Source organism: Periplaneta americana, chromosome 12 (genome assembly GCF_040183065.1).
Source record: "Periplaneta americana isolate PAMFEO1 chromosome 12, P.americana_PAMFEO1_priV1, whole genome shotgun sequence".
Lineage (NCBI taxonomy): Eukaryota > Metazoa > Arthropoda > Insecta > Blattodea > Blattidae > Periplaneta > Periplaneta americana.
In genome coordinates this window covers 134,380,088-134,398,063 of record NC_091128.1, presented here as the reverse complement: position 1 = coordinate 134,398,063, position 17,976 = coordinate 134,380,088, and the positions used below count along the sequence as shown (strand labels likewise).

At 37.1% G+C, this 17,976-nt stretch overlaps 1 protein-coding gene and 1 long non-coding RNA gene across 3 annotated transcripts in view; one reads left to right on the top strand and one right to left on the bottom strand.

Moving 5' to 3' along the window:
- The window catches only part of LOC138710906 (tetraspanin-7-like), a 289,955-nt gene that overhangs the window by 173,543 nt on the left and 98,436 nt on the right, over positions 1-17,976 (bottom strand). For both annotated transcript variants that reach the window (XM_069842100.1, XM_069842101.1), the window contains exon 2: positions 8,753-8,941. In XM_069842100.1, coding sequence (XP_069698201.1) covers positions 8,753-8,941 — 189 coding nt within the window. The remainder of the gene's footprint in view (positions 1-8,752; positions 8,942-17,976) is intronic.
- LOC138710907 (uncharacterized) overlaps positions 1-17,976 on the top strand; it is a 220,256-nt gene that overhangs the window by 136,862 nt on the left and 65,418 nt on the right. The gene's annotated exons all lie outside the window — the stretch shown is intronic.

Below are 17,976 nucleotides of genomic sequence, written 5' to 3'. Positions count from 1 at the left end.
CGAGTATAGGCGGAGAGAGAACCGTTTCCTTGTGGAGGCAAAGCAAAACCATAGAATCCTCGGGGGACATCATTTACTTCCTCCCCCCGTTATAGCTTGACCGTGATACAGTATATCGGAATATGATCATTTAATAAAGGTATTTTCGGAGGGCATGTTTCTTACAGTGTTACATCCATAACCGCGATGTTTCGGACCGAGTTGTATAGAGCTTGAACTGTAGGTCAACTACAAATTATAATAAGGCATAACTTAAAACAATCTCACTCTTTTTCTCTTTCATACAGAAATATAAGCATTCATCAATAAAACTACGCAATGTAATTCAATGTATCCCGACGGGAAACACCACTTTTAGTGACCGCTACCAGCGGCGAAGGTAACCACTCAGAGCATCTGCAGCGTCACTATTCTGTGGCTGTGGCTATGTCTGAAGGCCTCCATTTAAATCCATTATTCACAAGCGACAGCGCTTCTAAAAGTGGCCTCGTCTGAAGTGGCTCATTGCACTTCTGCTCCCCCATATTCGGATACCATAAGACATTATACTATTGAAAAATGCGTACTAATAGGAATTTTTTTTTAGATATGTTTGGAGTATAAGAGTTTTAAATGCCTTCATAAATAATCGACTCTTGAAAGTTTAACACACAAAGAATTTATATTATGTTGCCATGTCAAGTTAGTGTCCAACGTAATCTATAATAATTTTACTTGTGTTTGAGTATCTTTATTTTTTTCATTTTTTTACTTTCGTTATTTAACGACGCTGTATGAACTAAGAGATTATTTAGCGTCGATGGAATTGGTGATAGCGAGATGATATTTGGCAAGGTGAGGCCGAGAATTCGCCGTAGATTACCTGATATTTGTCTTACGGTTGGGGAAAACCTCAGAAAGAACCCAACCAGGTAATCAAACCAAGCGGGAATCGAACCCGCGTCCGAACGCAACTCTGGATCGGCAGGCAAGCGTCTTAGTCGACTGAGCTACGCCGGTAGCTTGAGTGTCTTCAACGGCAATATCCCATAATGGGAACATATTCATGTAGAGCAGTCCGACAAACGAAAGACTACAGAGATACTGAACATCGAGACGTGGGACGTCCAAAAAGGAGTTAGACTGTTTACTAGGAAAGATCGGAAAGTAACGCACAACAATTTCTTTGCGGTATGCTATTTTGGTTAGGACGTTCAAAGTTGGCAGATAGTTTGAGTCTTGCGCTACAGACAGCAATGGCTCGATTAGGTGTCACCCTGGCGGAACGAGCGGTAACTAACGTGTGCTAGCATCGTCTGCTTGTGAAGTGCAGCGAGATGTAATCCGTTTTTTCTGAGCAAAACATAAAAGTCCGAGTGAAATCCACAGGGAAATGTTGGAGGTTTATGGTACTAATTGTCTGGACCGTAGCAACATCCCCAGGTGGTGTAGGTTCTTCGAAGAGAACCGAGTAAATCTTACCGACGGAGCAGGTTCCGGCCGACCAGTGATCGCTGCAACACCACCTAATGTCAGAGACATTGAGGCGGCAGTCACCCACTCTACAGCCCAGATCTCGCACCGTCTGAGTTTCACCTCGTCGGACTAACGAAAAAATGCCTAGGAGCCCAACGCTTTGGTTCGGATGAAGAAGTGAAATCAGTCGTGCGCAGGTGGTTATACGCCCAGAAAACGAAGTTCTATGAATGAGGTGTACTGAATCTGGTGTCACGATGGGAGAAATGTGTCGAGAGACTTGGTTCCTGTGTTGAAAAATAGGTAAAACCTGTAGCTTTTTTTCTGCATTATTTCGTTTTGATTACCTATTAAATACGTTGCCACAAAAAGTTGTGCATTACTTTTTGATCCTGCCTCGTATATCCTGGGCTTACTGGAAGAAGTTGATAACTACATAGGAAAACAATGATATATATACTAGCTTTCCAGTAAGCCCACGATCCTCTTGAAGATGACTATGGTGGTAGTGGTGATGATGACGATGTTCATGATAATGATGACAATGATGATGATGATGATGATGATGATGATGATGATGATGATAAAATTAAAGTGAAACAAGTCCTTTGACTAATTTCGAAGGAAAAATTGTTCCGGGGCCGGGCATCGAACCCGGGACCTTTGATTAAACGTACCAACGCTCTACCAACTGAGCTACCCGGGAACTCTGAGTTGTGTTTGAGTGTCTTTATTTATTTTTTTTACTTTGATTATTTAACGACACTGTATGAACTACGAGGTTATTTAGCGTCGATAGAATTGGTAATAGCGAGATGATTTGGCGAGATGAGGCCGAGAATTCGCCGTAATTACCTGATATTTGTCATACAGTTGGGGAAAACTTCGGAAAAACCCAACCAGGTAATCAACCCAAGCGGGTAGCTCAGTTGGTAGAGCGTTGGTACGTTTAACCAAAGGTCCCGGGTTCGATGCCCGGCCCCGGAACAATTTTTCCTTCGAAATTATTCAAATCAACTTTACAGGGAGTTATACCTGAAAGCTTGATTTGTATAAGTCCTTTGACAATAATTAAATAACGGAATTCTTTTGATCATGTTTCTCCGTAGTGCTTTCCTCGGCAAGAAATGAGTGAAATGAAAGTTTTTTTTTTTCTTTGAGGTCTTAATTCCTAAGTACAGTCTGTAATTCCTCCTTGTGAAACTAGGGTTTTCTAGGACTTTACTATTATGACATTCTGCTGGTTGCTAAGTGGCAGAGAGAGTGGAGAGAAAATGGAAGTACGCATCGTGACCCCCTGCAATAAAACCCGTTTGCAGGAGATTGAATTGGCTTTGTTCTCTGGACATTCAGTTGCGCTAAGCACGAAAAAGACTTTGTGGGATTACAAACTCGCACGTTTCAGACTGAAAGAAAAGAGCAGTAGTACTTGCAAGTATACAGAACTATCATAACGTAATCCTCTTTATTCGTCATACCAATTACATATTAAGTAATGTAAGAGGTAAGTGTCCGCATACCTACCAATGTGTGAGGGAGGTGTACATCCACGCTTTGTAGACCTCGGCACTATTCTAGTTTCAAGATTGTTAATCGATGAAACAGAAAATGGTACTAGGGGCGAGACTAGACGGGTAGCGAGTACAACTTGACATATCGAGGGAGAACATATCAATTCATTGAAATTTATCGTGCAAAATGTCGTCTGCTAACGATGAATTGGCAACATATTCTCGGAGACATTGTAACAAAGCTTAGTTTGCCATATCACGGAAGCCGCATGTAGCTTTACAGGCCAGTAGTCAGTACGTGCACTGTTACATTTTTACTGCGATTACTGTTAATTATACACACATATTTGAATATGCTGATAGTAATGACAATCTTCAGGTGCTGAATAAGCTTTGTCTCCTTCAGAGGTCTGCATCGGACGTTTTCGCTCGAGCGCCAAGTAGTTCATAGCATAATCCGATAGGTAGCGCACATGTATGATGGGTAAAATTGTCACGAGCGATAAATCCTCGAACGGTATAAGCCGAGCGTTAGACATTCGTTCTTGTTACAGTAATGAAATGTGTAGTAACATCATGGATGTTTATCATTTCAAAACTTTGCAGTGCTCTATTTATTATGAGCGTATCACGACCGATCGTATCTCACTCGAGGGTGCGACACTCGACCGAGTTCAAACGAGCGATTTAACTCCAATGCAGCACTCTGGTTTCCTTCGACGTAGCTCGGCTAACAGCGTCATCAAATAACATTAACAATTAAAAAAGAACGTGTTGAAGTTTGAGTCACTATAGATTCTGAACTGCAGAGGTCAACTGGAAAGAAGTAAGAAAGGGCAGGCTATTACAATGATCGTCTTGCATGAAATATTTTGGGTGTTACAACCATATAAGTTGTTTCTCCGACGTTTCGAAGCTTTTTCTCTTTCCCGCAACAAGTGCTTTCGTAAGATCAAGAAAGCAGTGCCGTCACTCCCTCACAGTCGAATGGCTGTTGTCTGCTTGCGTTGCTCTCTGAAAGTAGTCCCTGAAACTGTGCATAGGCCTACATCTTTGCCAGATACCATACGTATGTAATGCTTAGAGCCCGGATGTTAGGCAAAATGCCTTTTTGAAACTGAGTGTATATATGAAAGACCTATTAGAGATAAACACGTTTCCACACATTTGGGGACGATAAGCGCAATTCTTATTTTGCCTTTTTTAGCTCCCGTTGCCTACTTTAAAGTTAAATGCCTTTTTACGTCGTTATTGCACATTTCCTATATTTTTAATGCATTTAAAATAAACCGCACATAAATTATATAAAAAACAAGAAAGAATTGTTGTACAATTAAAAAAATATATATTCACCTCACATAAATATTTGCTGAGAATCTTATTCTCCAGCAATACATGTATTTCCAAGAAGTCGTAAACTTTTCTCCCCTACTGATTTCATCTTTTATGTCACTTAACAAAGATGTTTGAACAGTATAACCCTCAGTGCTCAGGTCACTTCGGGGTTTACCAGCGAAAGAAAGGGGATGAGAGAAGTATTAAAAGCAAGTCTCTAGGTCCCGTTACTGTTGTCGCTTGCACGCACAAGTCACGCGTACTTTGAAGTCACTAATCCCTTCTCACACCTCTCTTTTTGAGACAATACACAGTCGGTTTTTCCCGAACTCTGAAAGGAAGTAGAGACAGTCCTTCTGAAATAAGTTGTTTTAAGTTTGCTCCAATCACTTCAGGGGATGTAGAAATATCTTTTTTCACCATGAAAAACGTTCTCTCTGACAGGCAGCTAACTATGACAGTTGACAAGTAAAAAAAAAAAAAGAATCTTGTTGTGACATGTAACCAAGGAAAGTGAGTACCGTATGGGATAGTTTATTAAGTATTTGTCTATTTTTTTGTCTGTTTTCATAAATAATAAATGCCTATTTCACTGCTTATTTTTACTATTTCTAGTGCCCATATGCCTGCCTATTTTAAGCAAAATAAATGCCTAAACATCCGGGCTCTAGTAATGCTGAACGATAAAATGTGTAGAAATATTCATGTTTATTTTATAACGAATAAAATGTTCACTTCTTATTTCGAAAGAGGGATAATTTTTCGTGCGAATTCTCCAGGAAACCAGTTTTTTTTGTCGAAAATATCGTGATTATGAAGTAATTTTGTGATTTTATATGAATTTCGCGAAAATCGTAGACATATTTCATTTAATTTTGGACTGTTATTAAGGGATTTGCATTTTTTATGCATAAAATGATTTTTTAAACACAATTCGAGTATATGTATGTATGTATTTATTCACACTGCAATGCGTATATCTTATTTTATTTCAAGGAGTGCAGTTCGGTGGCTCCTTTGAACATCCACTTACAGATTTATGACTTCCTACACAAACAACTCTGACAATTATTTATGACAACCAATTAGTAGTGGGCAGTAGAAGGTCTGTCGGCAAAGTCTTTTCTATGAAACTGCACTCCATGAAATAAAATAAGGTATATATACCCGGTGGCAGTGGTAACTAATTACACTCAATAATGGCAATAATAAACTTATTAATTAAAAATACAATTAATAGTACTAATAATTAATACTAACAATAATTAATAATAATAAGAATATTAATAATATTAATAATAACACGAATAATAATAATAATATTAATAATAACACGGGACATCCTAAATTAAATGAAGCACGATCACTTAAAATAACATTTAAAATAAATCTAATTTTTATCTTAAACCTAAGTTCGAACTAAAAGCCACGAGTATGATATTTTCATATCTGCGCAAGTACCTTTCAACACTACACTCATTTCGCTGTCTACTCACTCACTGCACTGGAACTACGACACATTTCACTGATTCTATCCTGATTTCACTTCAAAACCATTTCACTGTTCAAATACTTTGCACTGCCACTATAAACTATAAAGCTTCACTGACAGGAAAACGTTTCACTTACACAACACACTTCACTGACACAACACACTTCACTGACACAACATAATTCTTCACTGATACAACACTTCAATAACAAAATATAATTTACACCCTTTAAATACTGTGTATAATTACCGTCTATTAGTAAAGTCCTTAAGCCTATTTTTAAATACATTTTTGGTTGTTGGTAAAGCCTTCAGTAAGTCTGCAGGTAATGCATTCCAGTCCCTGATAGTACGATTGAGAAAAGAAAACTTTCCAGTGTCCGTCCTCTGCCTTCTTTCCCTCAATTTATATGAGTGGTCGTTCCTTGAAGAGTAATTTGGAGGCTGCAACCTATTTTTTATTTCTCTCCAGGTTTAACAATATCGTTAAACCCTAGAAATTATACCCCTACTTATGAGGTATTCTACTAATTACTGCGTACTGAAAATTAGTTTAGTACCCAGGCTATAAGCTTGTATGATAAATCCAGTATTTGACACGTATTCCAGAGCTTGAGGACGCATGTCATGGGACAAGATTTAGTTCCCACAAAGACTAACTTTCACATGGACCGAGCACAAGACAGTTATGCGAACGCTCGGGGTGGAAGGATGACACGACACTCATAGCGCTTTGTCATACATTAATGATTTAATTATCATGTATTTACAAGCTTTTGTCATTTGGAACACACCAGGGACGCTTTCGCATTATCCATGCATTGATAAAGCATGGTTGCTCTGTAGGCAAGGGCGCGTAAGAAGAGCCTTTCAGAAGCACCCAGCCATTAATGCAATAACGCGATGGAAAATACACAGCATGCTCACACCAGAGGGTTAACGTAATCCCTCGCCCATGGAGGGTAACACTCGATCGTTTAAGAGTAGGAAAAACATTCTAATACTTTTTAATTGCATTCAATTACGTTATGCTCATCTGTTTATTCTATTTCTCCCTCTGTTTCTTTCCAGTTTGAAAGCCCTTTTCGCTTTCCGTCCCCTTTTCTTCTTCCCAATCTTACCCTTAACTTCTGTTTATTCTCCTTCTCTTTCACTTCCCTATTCCCTAACTTAATTTTCACCCCCTCATTCCTTGCTCCCATATTTCTTTCTTTCTTTCTTTCTTTCTTTCTTTCTTTCTTTCTTTCTTTCTTTCTTTCTTTCTTTCTCTCTTTCTTTCTTTCTTTCTTTCTTTCTATTTTCCCTATTTCGTCATTTCTTCCTCTTCTTTTCATATTCTCCTTCCATTCTCTCCCCTTCTTATTCTCACTCTTCCACTGCTCATCTCTTCCTTTTTCTCATCTCTATCTTTTCCTCTTTCATTTTCATCCTAATATCTTATGCTCTTGCTCCTTTCACATTTCCTTCTCAACCTTCTCCTACTTCCTTATTTTCTTATCATCTCTCTCCTTTCTCTGTTTATTTCCTTCTTCTCTTTGCCTTTCAATTTCCTTTGTCCTTTCTCTACCCTTTCACACCTCTCCTCTCCTCTCCTCTCCTCCTCCCTCCCCCTCCCCTCCCATCTTCTCTCCTCTCCTTCCCTACCCCTCCTCTCTTCTCTTCTCTATTCTCTATTCTCCATTCTCTATTCTCCTCTTCTCTTCTCTTCTCTTCTCTTCTCTTCTCTTCTCTTCTCTTCTCTTCTCTTCTCTTCTCTTCTCTTCTCTTCTCTTCTCTTCTCTTCTCTTCTCTTCTCTTCTCTTCTCTTCTCTTCTCTTTTCTTCTCTTCTCTTCTGATTACATTTACCTCTCTCCTTCCTTCTCTTCTCTTTTTTCTTATCTCTTTCCTTCTCATTTCCTTCTTACCTTCTGCAGATTCTTTTCATCTTTATAGCTCCCTTTGCTCCTTTCTTATTTTCTTCTGCTTCACCCTTCTCTTAATCGCTCTGTTTATTCATTTCCTTCTTATTTCTCCAGCTCCTTCTTTCTTTTTTTCTAATCCTCTTTTCCTCTCCTCTATCCCTCCTCTCATCCCATTCACCTTTCAATCTTCATTTATACTTTATCATTTCCTTGATCCTCTGTCCTTCTTTCCTCTCTCTTTCTCCGTGTTTCGCCTCTTCTGATCCTCATTTCCTCTTGTTTATTCTCTTATTTATCCTTTCTTCCACGTCTTCTAAACCTCTTTCATCTATCATCTGCAATAATTTAACACAGGTTATGATGAAGTCTTGGTAGCAGGACGGGTTTCCGATGCTGATAGAGGAAAGACTTGGAACTCTGGTTATTGGGACTTGTCAGTTACGCTTCTGTCATTGGAATCTAGCTCTGTGAGAGTTGAGGCATGACGGCTCACCTATCAGTGTCGGATTGACGAATTTCACCTGTCGAAAAGGAACAATAAGCGCATATACTAGGGTACTTAAGTGCAAGGGTCCGGCTTAGATCGAGACTTCGTCTTGTTGATTTCTCTAAATTCTATGGTTCTTAAAAAGATGTGTCTGCATACAAATTGGAATCAGTCTATCTAAGTCAACCTCTCCCGCTACCTTACTTGCTGCTGTATGTAGGTACCCATGCTGACTGCTCTGTTTACAATACGAGTTCCCCGTCCCTCTTCTAAGTGCCTAGGTATATCTCTTTCTTATAATATTTTCCAAATATATACCAATTTTTCTTGTCACAGGAAGAACATTTTATTAAAGATATAGGCCTACTGCAGATGAAAATGTCTGCATTATATAACGCGAGTTCACCGTAAAACATCTCTTCCTAAGTTGCAGACGCAGATTTCAAGCTTGTGTACTATGTATGTTGGCAGTGCTTAAATTATATTTAACAGTATTTATAACTATTGCAAGATATGCGTGTTATCTGGCGCCAACTTCCTTTGATAGTGGAGAGCGGAGACTGTACTCACGATGTAGAGAAGCACGGGCTGTCCCTTGACTGTGCAGCAGCAGGCGAGTGAACCCACAAGGATGATGAGGGCCCCGGTCCCAATGAGTACGTAGGGCGCCGTGGCAGAAAATTCGGTCGATAGCTCCATGTACTTGTACAGCTCTACCACCATCCAGATACCCACGGCCAGGATGGCGATCCCCGTCAACTGTTGGAATAAAACATGCAATAATTAATTGAGGTATTTTATGACAGTACCGGTAGTTACACCAGTAAAATTAATAAATTGATAAAATATATATATATATATATATGTGTGTGTGTGTGTGTGTGTGTGTGTGTGTGTGTGTGTGTGTGTGTGTGTGTCTCTGCATACGAATTCGGGCCTAGCGAGAATGATTAGGAATTACGGTTATCCTATAACTCGGTCCTGGCTATACCGAACATAATGTTTGGGATTTCTCTACGCACTTGTTTTGTATATGTTTGAACCAATTCTGTGTCAAGTGAAACGCACAACATATTATCTTACACTGTAGAAATACTGTTCTGCTGAGCCATTTATACCCGAACCGACGCTTTCAGAAGTCGAAATTGCGATAGAAAATCTGAAAAAGCACGAGTCTCCAGGTATCGATCAAATTCCAGCAGAATTAATACAAGAGGGTGGAACTGCATTATATAGCGAAATTTATAAACTTGTACTTGCTATTTGGGAAAAGGAAATTGTACCAGAACAATGGAAGGAGTCCATAATTGTACCTATTTTTAAAAAGGGGGACAAAACCAACTGTGGTAACTTTCGAGGAATATCACTTTTGTTGACGTCGTACAAAATTTTGTCCAATATTCTTTTGAGAAGATTAACTCCGTACGTAGATGAAATTATTGGGGATCATCAGTGCGGTTTTAGGCGTAATAGGTCGACTACTGATCAGATTTTTTGTATTCGACAGATAATGGAGAAAAAATGGGAGTATAAGGGTACAGTACATCAGTTATTCATAGATTTCAAAAAGGCGTATGACTCGGTTAAGAGGGAAGTATTATATGATATTCTTATTGAATTTGGTATTCCCAAGAAACTAGTTCGATTAATTAAAATGTGTCTCAGTGAAACATACAGCAGAGTCTGTATAGGTCAGTTTCTATCTGATGCTTTTCCAATTCACTGCGGGCTAAAGCAGGGAGATGCACTATCACCTTTACTTTTTAACTTCGCTCTAGAATATGCCATTAGGAAAGTTCAGGATAACACGCAGGGTTTGGAATTGAACGGGTTACATAGCTTCTTGTCTATGCGGATGACGTGAATATGTTAGGAGAAAATACACAAACGATTAGGGAAAACACGGTAATTTTACTTGAAGCAAGTAAAGCGATCGGTTTGGAAGTAAATCCTGAAAAGACAAAGTATATGATTATGTCTCGTGACCAGAATATTGTACGAAATGGAAATATAAAAATTGGAGACATATCCTTCGAAGGGGTGGAAAAATTCAAATATCTTGGAGCAACAGTAACAAATATAAATGACACTCGGGAGGAAATTAAACGCAGAATAAATATGGGAAATGCGTGTTATTATTCGGTTGAGAAGCTCTTATCATACAGTCTGCTGTCAAAAAATCTGAAAGTTAGAATTTATAAAACAGTAAGTTATATTACCGGTTGTGCTGTATGGTTGTGAAACTTCGACTCTCACTCTGAGAGAGGAACATAGGTTAAGGGTGTTTGAGAATAAGGTGCTTAGGAAAATATTTGGGGCTAAGCGGGATGAAGTTACAGGAGAATGGAGAAAGTTGCACAACAGAACTGCACGCATTGTATTCTTCACCTGACATAATTAGGAACTTAAAATCCAGACGTTTGAGATGGGCAGGGCATGTAGCACGTATGGGCGAATCCAGAAATGCATATAGAGTGTTAGTTGGGAGACCGGAGGGAAAAAGACCTTTAGCGAGGCCGAGACGTAGGTGGGAGGATAATATTAAAATGGATTTGAGGGAGGTGGGGTGTGATGATAGAGACTGGATTAATCTTGCACAGGATAGGGACCGATGGAGGGCTTAAGTGAGGGCGGCAATGAACCTTCGGGTTCCTTAAAAGCCATTTGTAAGTAAGTAAGTAAGTAGAAATACTGTTAAACTAGCATTACGAATTTGCTTTCTCAAAATCACAAAAGAACTTGGAAAGTGTTAGCACAAGGTCCATTTTTTTTTACAGAGATCCCTAATAGTTACTGCATTACGTCTTCTCGATTTTATTTCTCAATAAGAAAAAAATTAGAGGAAAATAAACATTATTTTTGTAGCCCATTATAGTATACAACTGTACGAAATGTTCAGCAACGTATGAAATTGTGTCATTATCAGATTGTCGCACAAAAGTTTAAGGTTAGCATTGGTATACTTGTTTTTTTGAAAGATGGGACATCACAGAAGCGTTGCGATCGGAAAAACAACTGAATGTCACATAGCGTGGTAGGCCTGTTGCTATGGTAACAACGGTTGAGTTGCCAAATTTACAGTTCCCACGTGTTGAGTGCTTAATATCTCTCTTGGCGACATTTATTGTGCACACAATGTTAGCATTGGCACGTTTCGTCTTTGATTCTCTGTCGATTTTTGTATTATTTTCTTACCTTCACGTCAACTGTCAATGAATGTTTTAACGTCACCCATCTTAACGACATTGCTAGATTCCTTCAGCTGGCAGCGTGTAGTCAATATTGGCAACATGGCACTATAGTTCCAAGCTCGGCCGCTTAACTGTCATGTCCCATCTTTCAAAAAAACAAGTATAGTAAGCATTGTAATGACTCTTTTATCATAAATAAAATGGAAAAGTAAATGTCGATTCACAAAATCAATTACTAAATCTCTATGGTTGATTAGACCGAATTAGTAATCTCCACGGCGACCGAATTAGTTCACAGGTTGTAGACCACATAAAACTCTCAAGATGTAGGAATGAATAAGTGAAATCCATATGAACGTATTTTAATGGTTCAGGCAGTTCCTTAACCATTCCTCATATTCTAACGAGTCTCGCCATCAGAGCGACCGTAGACTAGAACCGGTAACACTTCCTATGCCGATGATATGGAAGTTTGACGTGTTTCCTAAAGAAAATTCTCCATTTTACTTTTATTGAATTTATACATTAACTTTATTATGAAAAATACAGAACGGAATCCGATCTCCAAAGTGCCATACATAACTTAGAAAATACTGATTCCAAATTTGATATGACAATCTCAACACAGAAAACGAAAGTAATGACATTTTTAGGCACATAATCAATTCAGAGTAAAATTTGTGTAAATAATATTTCAATAGAACTTGTTAATTCATTCAATTATCTTGGCTGCAATCTCTCATTTGCTGACGAAGAAGATATGAAGATTAAAATGTCCAAATTCACCAAGATCCTAGGTGTGATCAACCAGGTTTTTAAGCCTTCTCAAGTCCAGCGACACACTAGACCAGTGATGTCAAAGCAAGCGCATTTTTCTGACCTTGACGTCGTTTGCGGGCATCAAGCGCTAAGTATGGAAAGAGGAAGGGTTGTGTATATGAATAAGCAACCTGTTGGATTAAGAAAACAGTGGTGCACAAACTTCAAACGGAACGTGAAATTTTATGTCGTTATTTTTATATGGCTTCTTTCTGTTTAATATTATCTATATTGTCTGTAAAAGAAAAGTACTAACACTGATTTCTTGATATTGCACTAGTTTCAAATCTTAATGACATAATAGAGAGTTAAGAAGGAATATTCACTTAAATTGCATAGTAGTATAATATTACTGTATTAAGTGGATGAAACACATCATTCATAAAGAAAGTGATATTCCAAATAAAGAGATTGAGTATGACATGATAAGTTGGAATTTATATTGATGGTATCTCTAGCCTTACAAAAGTAATCAATAAACTAATTGTGTGAATTAAATAATCAAAACAATATTACAGTACAAAGCAAAGTTACCTAGGTACTGTATCTGTTTTAAGTGTAGGCTAACTAATATTACATAACAAAACTCTTATCGCATTATTCTTTTAAGGTGATATTTGTGAGCAACTTCCCATCATCAGAATATTAAACTATTTTCTCGAAATGTGCTGAAGCTATAGAGCTGACATCTTTGCAACACATGGGAACATATATTTTCTTTTTCTCATGATGTAACAGTAGTTGCTTTGTTAATTCATTTCCTTGCAAACAATTTCCATGCGAATATTTTCAAAAATTTCAATACACTATCTTCAGTAATACGTATATACGGTATATTAGATTTACGAAAACATTCTGTAAGGCTACTAAATAAATAGACCTATACCTGAAAATTTCACTTTTCTATACGAAAAGTTGAGAAAATATTTCTTTTGAATAAAAAAATCAAACTTGTGAAAAATGAGCATTAAAATTAAAACTTACATTCTTATAATGCACTTATACTTCTCAGACAAATCTAAAAATTAACATCGATACAGTTTTAATAAGTTCTCTTCCCTTTATCTATTAAATCAGTGCTGGCCATCCCTGAATATAGCTCGACCAAGCGGCATATACCACCTCTTTCGTCTGTCTCTTTCCTTTCCGCTGTAAAGCGCTCAGGCTCTCCTGGGCTCTAAAGTGCGCGCTTGCTCCTGTGGGCATCAATTGACATGCTTGCACTAGACTCAGGGTATATAAAACTCTTGCTGGACCAGTTCTCACATATGCAAGCGCAGCCTGGACCATTAAAGGAAACTCACAACATGAGAAGAACTGCTGGTTACTCCCTCCTTGACCATAAAATAAATGAGGACATTCTTAAAGAATTAAAACTAGATTCAATTACCCAGTACGTAGAACAATACAGACTGAACTGGAAAGCACATGTTGCCAGGATGCCCTCCAACCGCTTGCCAAAACGGATCTTACGCTATACTTCAAGAAGTGGAAGAAACTTTTTTTAAAATAATTTATTGATCGATCAGCGCATTTAGCGCTATACAGATAATTTCTAAATAAAATATAAATACAATATATGACACTGAATTGAGGGCAGCCTAGATTGGGCTCCCCAATGAACAAAAATAATTGTTAATAAATAATTATTTACATAGGTTGGTGTGATGATGAATTTTGATTATAATATGAGGTCCATTGGAAATCGGCTCTTGATTCTGGTGGGAAATGTGGACTTCCTTCCGAGAGAGTAGTGGATGGCGCCTGGAACATTTTCTAGGTTGTTATAGAACTTCTTAGCTTGTGAATGAATACACTGTTTGATTGTGTCAGTTCCAGTTTCTCTGTGCAGTTGGCTGTTACGGACAAACCAATGAGAATTGAGTGAAATTCGTAGGACTTTATTTTGAAATAACTGATGTGTTTAATTTCACTTATTGCAGCTCCTCCCCAGACAGGACAGGCATAAAGTTGTAGAGGTCGTAATAGAGATGTGTAAAGTAGCATGCAATTTTGTAGGTTTAGAGATGATTTCATTTTGAGGAGCGGATATAATTTAGCGAGTCTTGAGTAGGCCAATTTAAGTTTGTTGTTGATGTGATGTTTCCATGATAGACGGCGATCTAAGTGCACTCTAAGATATTTTACAGCTTCATCCTTTGATTTCCACGGTATCACGTTGTTTGAAAGATTTATGCATGGAGGATTAGCAGGACGACACAAAGTAAATATCATTGCTTCGCATTTATTGTAGTTCAGTGCGATGCGCCAATTTTCAAGCCAAGGGCATATGATGTTTAAGGTTTGCTGAAGGTGATTTGAGGCTATGTTGCGATGGGTTGCATAAATAGCTGTATCGTCTGCATATATAGAAATTTGTGCAGTTGGTGTTGCAGGAATGTCCGAAGTATATGGGAAGACCGAAAAAGAGCTGGATAGAGACCGTAACAGATTCTTAGGTCTAATACGTGAATTGGTTGATGATGATGATGATGATGATGATGATGATGATGATGATGATGATGATGATGATAGATAGATAGATAGATAGATAGATAGATAGACAGACAGACAGACAGACAGACAGATTATTGCTTGGACATAAATACATTATGCATTAGCAACGTCAATATAAATAAAATCATACAAAATTATTTGCCAAGTTAAAATATTCGTTAATGCTATACAAACTGTGTTCATATAATTTTCTTTTAATTAACGAGTTTAATGAATCGTAATTTAAATTTTTAGTTGAATTAGGTAAGCTATTATAAAACTTCAGAGACATATAATAAAAACTGTTTTGTGTAGTCTTGGACCTGCATAAATCAAGTCTTATATCGTTACAACTTCTCGTATGGTGTTCGTGAAAATGCAAGTTCAAAGGGAAATTATCAATATTCACTTTGGTATATAACAAACAGTGCAATACATATAGCGATGGAACAGTGAGAATTTTACAGGATTGAAATAACGGTTTACAATGTTCTTTTGGTCCAACACCACAAATAATTCTCACTGCTTTCTTCTGTAATTTAAAAATATTAAAAGATGAACTATGGTTCCCCATAATAAAACACCATATTGAAGATGACTATGAATATATGAAAAATATACTGTTAATAGCACTTTTGTTTCCACAGTTTTAGACAAACATCTTAACATAAATATTCCTTTAGATATCTTACCCGAAATCATATTGATATGGCTATCCCAGCCCAAACCGGATGATGAAGATGATGATAATGATGATGATATGAAAAACACTTTTATATATATTTTCTAGTGTGAAATATTATGAAATGAGGGATATGTAAATTTGAAACAGAAAATGTTGAAATAAAATGTGATGATGATGATGATGATGATATGAAAAACACTTTTATATATATTTTCTAGTGTGAAATATTATGAAATGAGGGATATGTAAATTTGAAACAGAAAATGTTGAAATAAAATGTGATGATGATGATGATGATGATGATGATGAAAAACACTTTTATATATATTTTCTACTGTGAAATATTATGAAATGAGGGATATGTAAATTTGAAACAGAAAATGTTGAAATAAAATGTGATGATGATGATGATGATGATATGAAAAACACTTTTATATATATTTTCTAGTGTGAAATATTATGAAATGAGGGATATGTAAATTTGAAACAGAAAATGTTGAAATAAAATGTGATGATGATGATGATGATGATGATGATGATGATGATGATATGAAAAACACTTTTATATATATTTTCTAGTGTGAAATATTATGGAATGAGGGATATGTAAATTTGAAACAGAAAATGTTGAAATAAAATGTGATGATGATGATGATGATGATGATGATGATATGAAAAACACTTTTATATATATTTTCTAGTGTGAAATATTATGAAATGAGGGATATGTAAATTTGAAACAGAAAATGTTGAAATAAAATGTGTAATGTTGCGGGTGAAGAGAGAATTGCATGGAAAATTGTCATTCTCCGAGCTTGTCCATCAAAGTAACACTACAGTCAACGCCGGGGAGTGAACCCAACTTCGCGAAATAGTAAATCCACGCTCTTTATTCGGAATTACTTCGTTCTTTACTCTTCCCTTGCGATATGTTCCGCATGAAAGTCTGAGAGAATCCATTCCACAGGAAAAGTCGTCTCTTCTATCCCGTTCCTCTTGTTGAGCTTAAATTCGTTAAATTTATTTCCGAAGCCCGGTGAGCATGAGTGTTTGCGGTGGACCTCGCTGCAGAAGCTGATCGCCAGGCAGGCCATGTCCCGGACCGTCAATTACCTTTAATTCGACCGTCCAGCCCCGAGCACGCCACCCATTTGTTACTCGTTCTACTGCCGTTTGCTGCGGAATGAAAATTCCCTTTGGGAGTCGCTGCAGCTCCCACCAGTACACGTCTGTATTGTTGGTACAGCGACCCCACAACTTTCAGGCGTTTTCTTTTGTAATTCTAGTGAGGTGGTTTCAAAATTGTTGTATGGTTTATTTATGCTTGGCTTTTGCAAGTTAACAGACTCAATATGGTAACCAGACTGCAGACTAAAGTCTGTGTGATGTATCTTGTCTCACTGTGAAAAGAGAGAGAAAGGAGATATGTCTTACTTCATCTGTATTGTTATGGTGATGGGGGGAGTGGAGCGATGCGTCCATCCATCTATCCAGTGGCGGAAGGGACTAGTTGATGCATTCTGTAGCGCAAAATAAAATTACAAAATATCTCTCTGCGTACTGTGTAGTTCCGTCACTGAGCTTGTCTTTCAAGAAATTGAGTTCCGGTAGCCTGCACAATAACAAGGTTTTGAAAGGAATCCTGAAAATTCACAACCCTCCTATAATCTCCACCCTCATTTGAAGGGACTTGGTTTTATTGCTACTGAGACAAGATAAACAATACCAGGTATAGTAGTTCTCAAACAGTGCGCTGAATTTCTTTACTTAAAAATGCTAAGTTACTCAGCCACACTTCATCCTCTAACTCTCGGTAGCCATCTCTCATTTCCTCCAAAAATGTTTTAATCTCACTAAAAAAAATGGAATTCTTGGTGAAACTTACTCTGGCTAAGGCACCTTACATCGGTATGTAGACCTGATATTAAATCTGTATTTTTTAAACTCAGTTACATCTTAAAGAGACGCCTTTGGAGAGACTGTCCTCGGATGGAATTTAATAATAATAGTAATAATAGTTTTATTTTCCCTGGCAGAGTTAAGGCCATCAGGCCTTCTCTTCCACTCAACCAGGATCAGATCACATACAGAAAAATACATGCCGGTATACAAATATTAACTTAAAAATAATAATAAACATAATTAAGTAAAAAAGAGAGATTGAATACATATACACAATCAGTATTAACTTTAAAATAACAATAATAAAAAAATATATAATTAAAAATAGACTGAATACATAATCACAAACAGGAAAATAATTCTAGTATACAGTATTAACTTAAAAAAAAAAGAATTAATACATATGAATATAATCTCACAACTAAAGGAATAGTAGAATTAGTATGATCAGCACAGCACGGGTTACATTGAGACAATGACAATTACCTAGATATGAGTGTTAATGGAAAAATAAAGTAATGACTGTGTAAAATAATAATAATAATAATAATAATAATAATAATAATAGCAATAATACTAATAATAATGATAATAATAATAAATAAAAATTATACCTAAAAACTAATTCTTTGCATTTAAAATATTTCTAAACAACCTAATTTTAAACAACTGAAGACTAAGACTACCCTTGATTTCCAGCG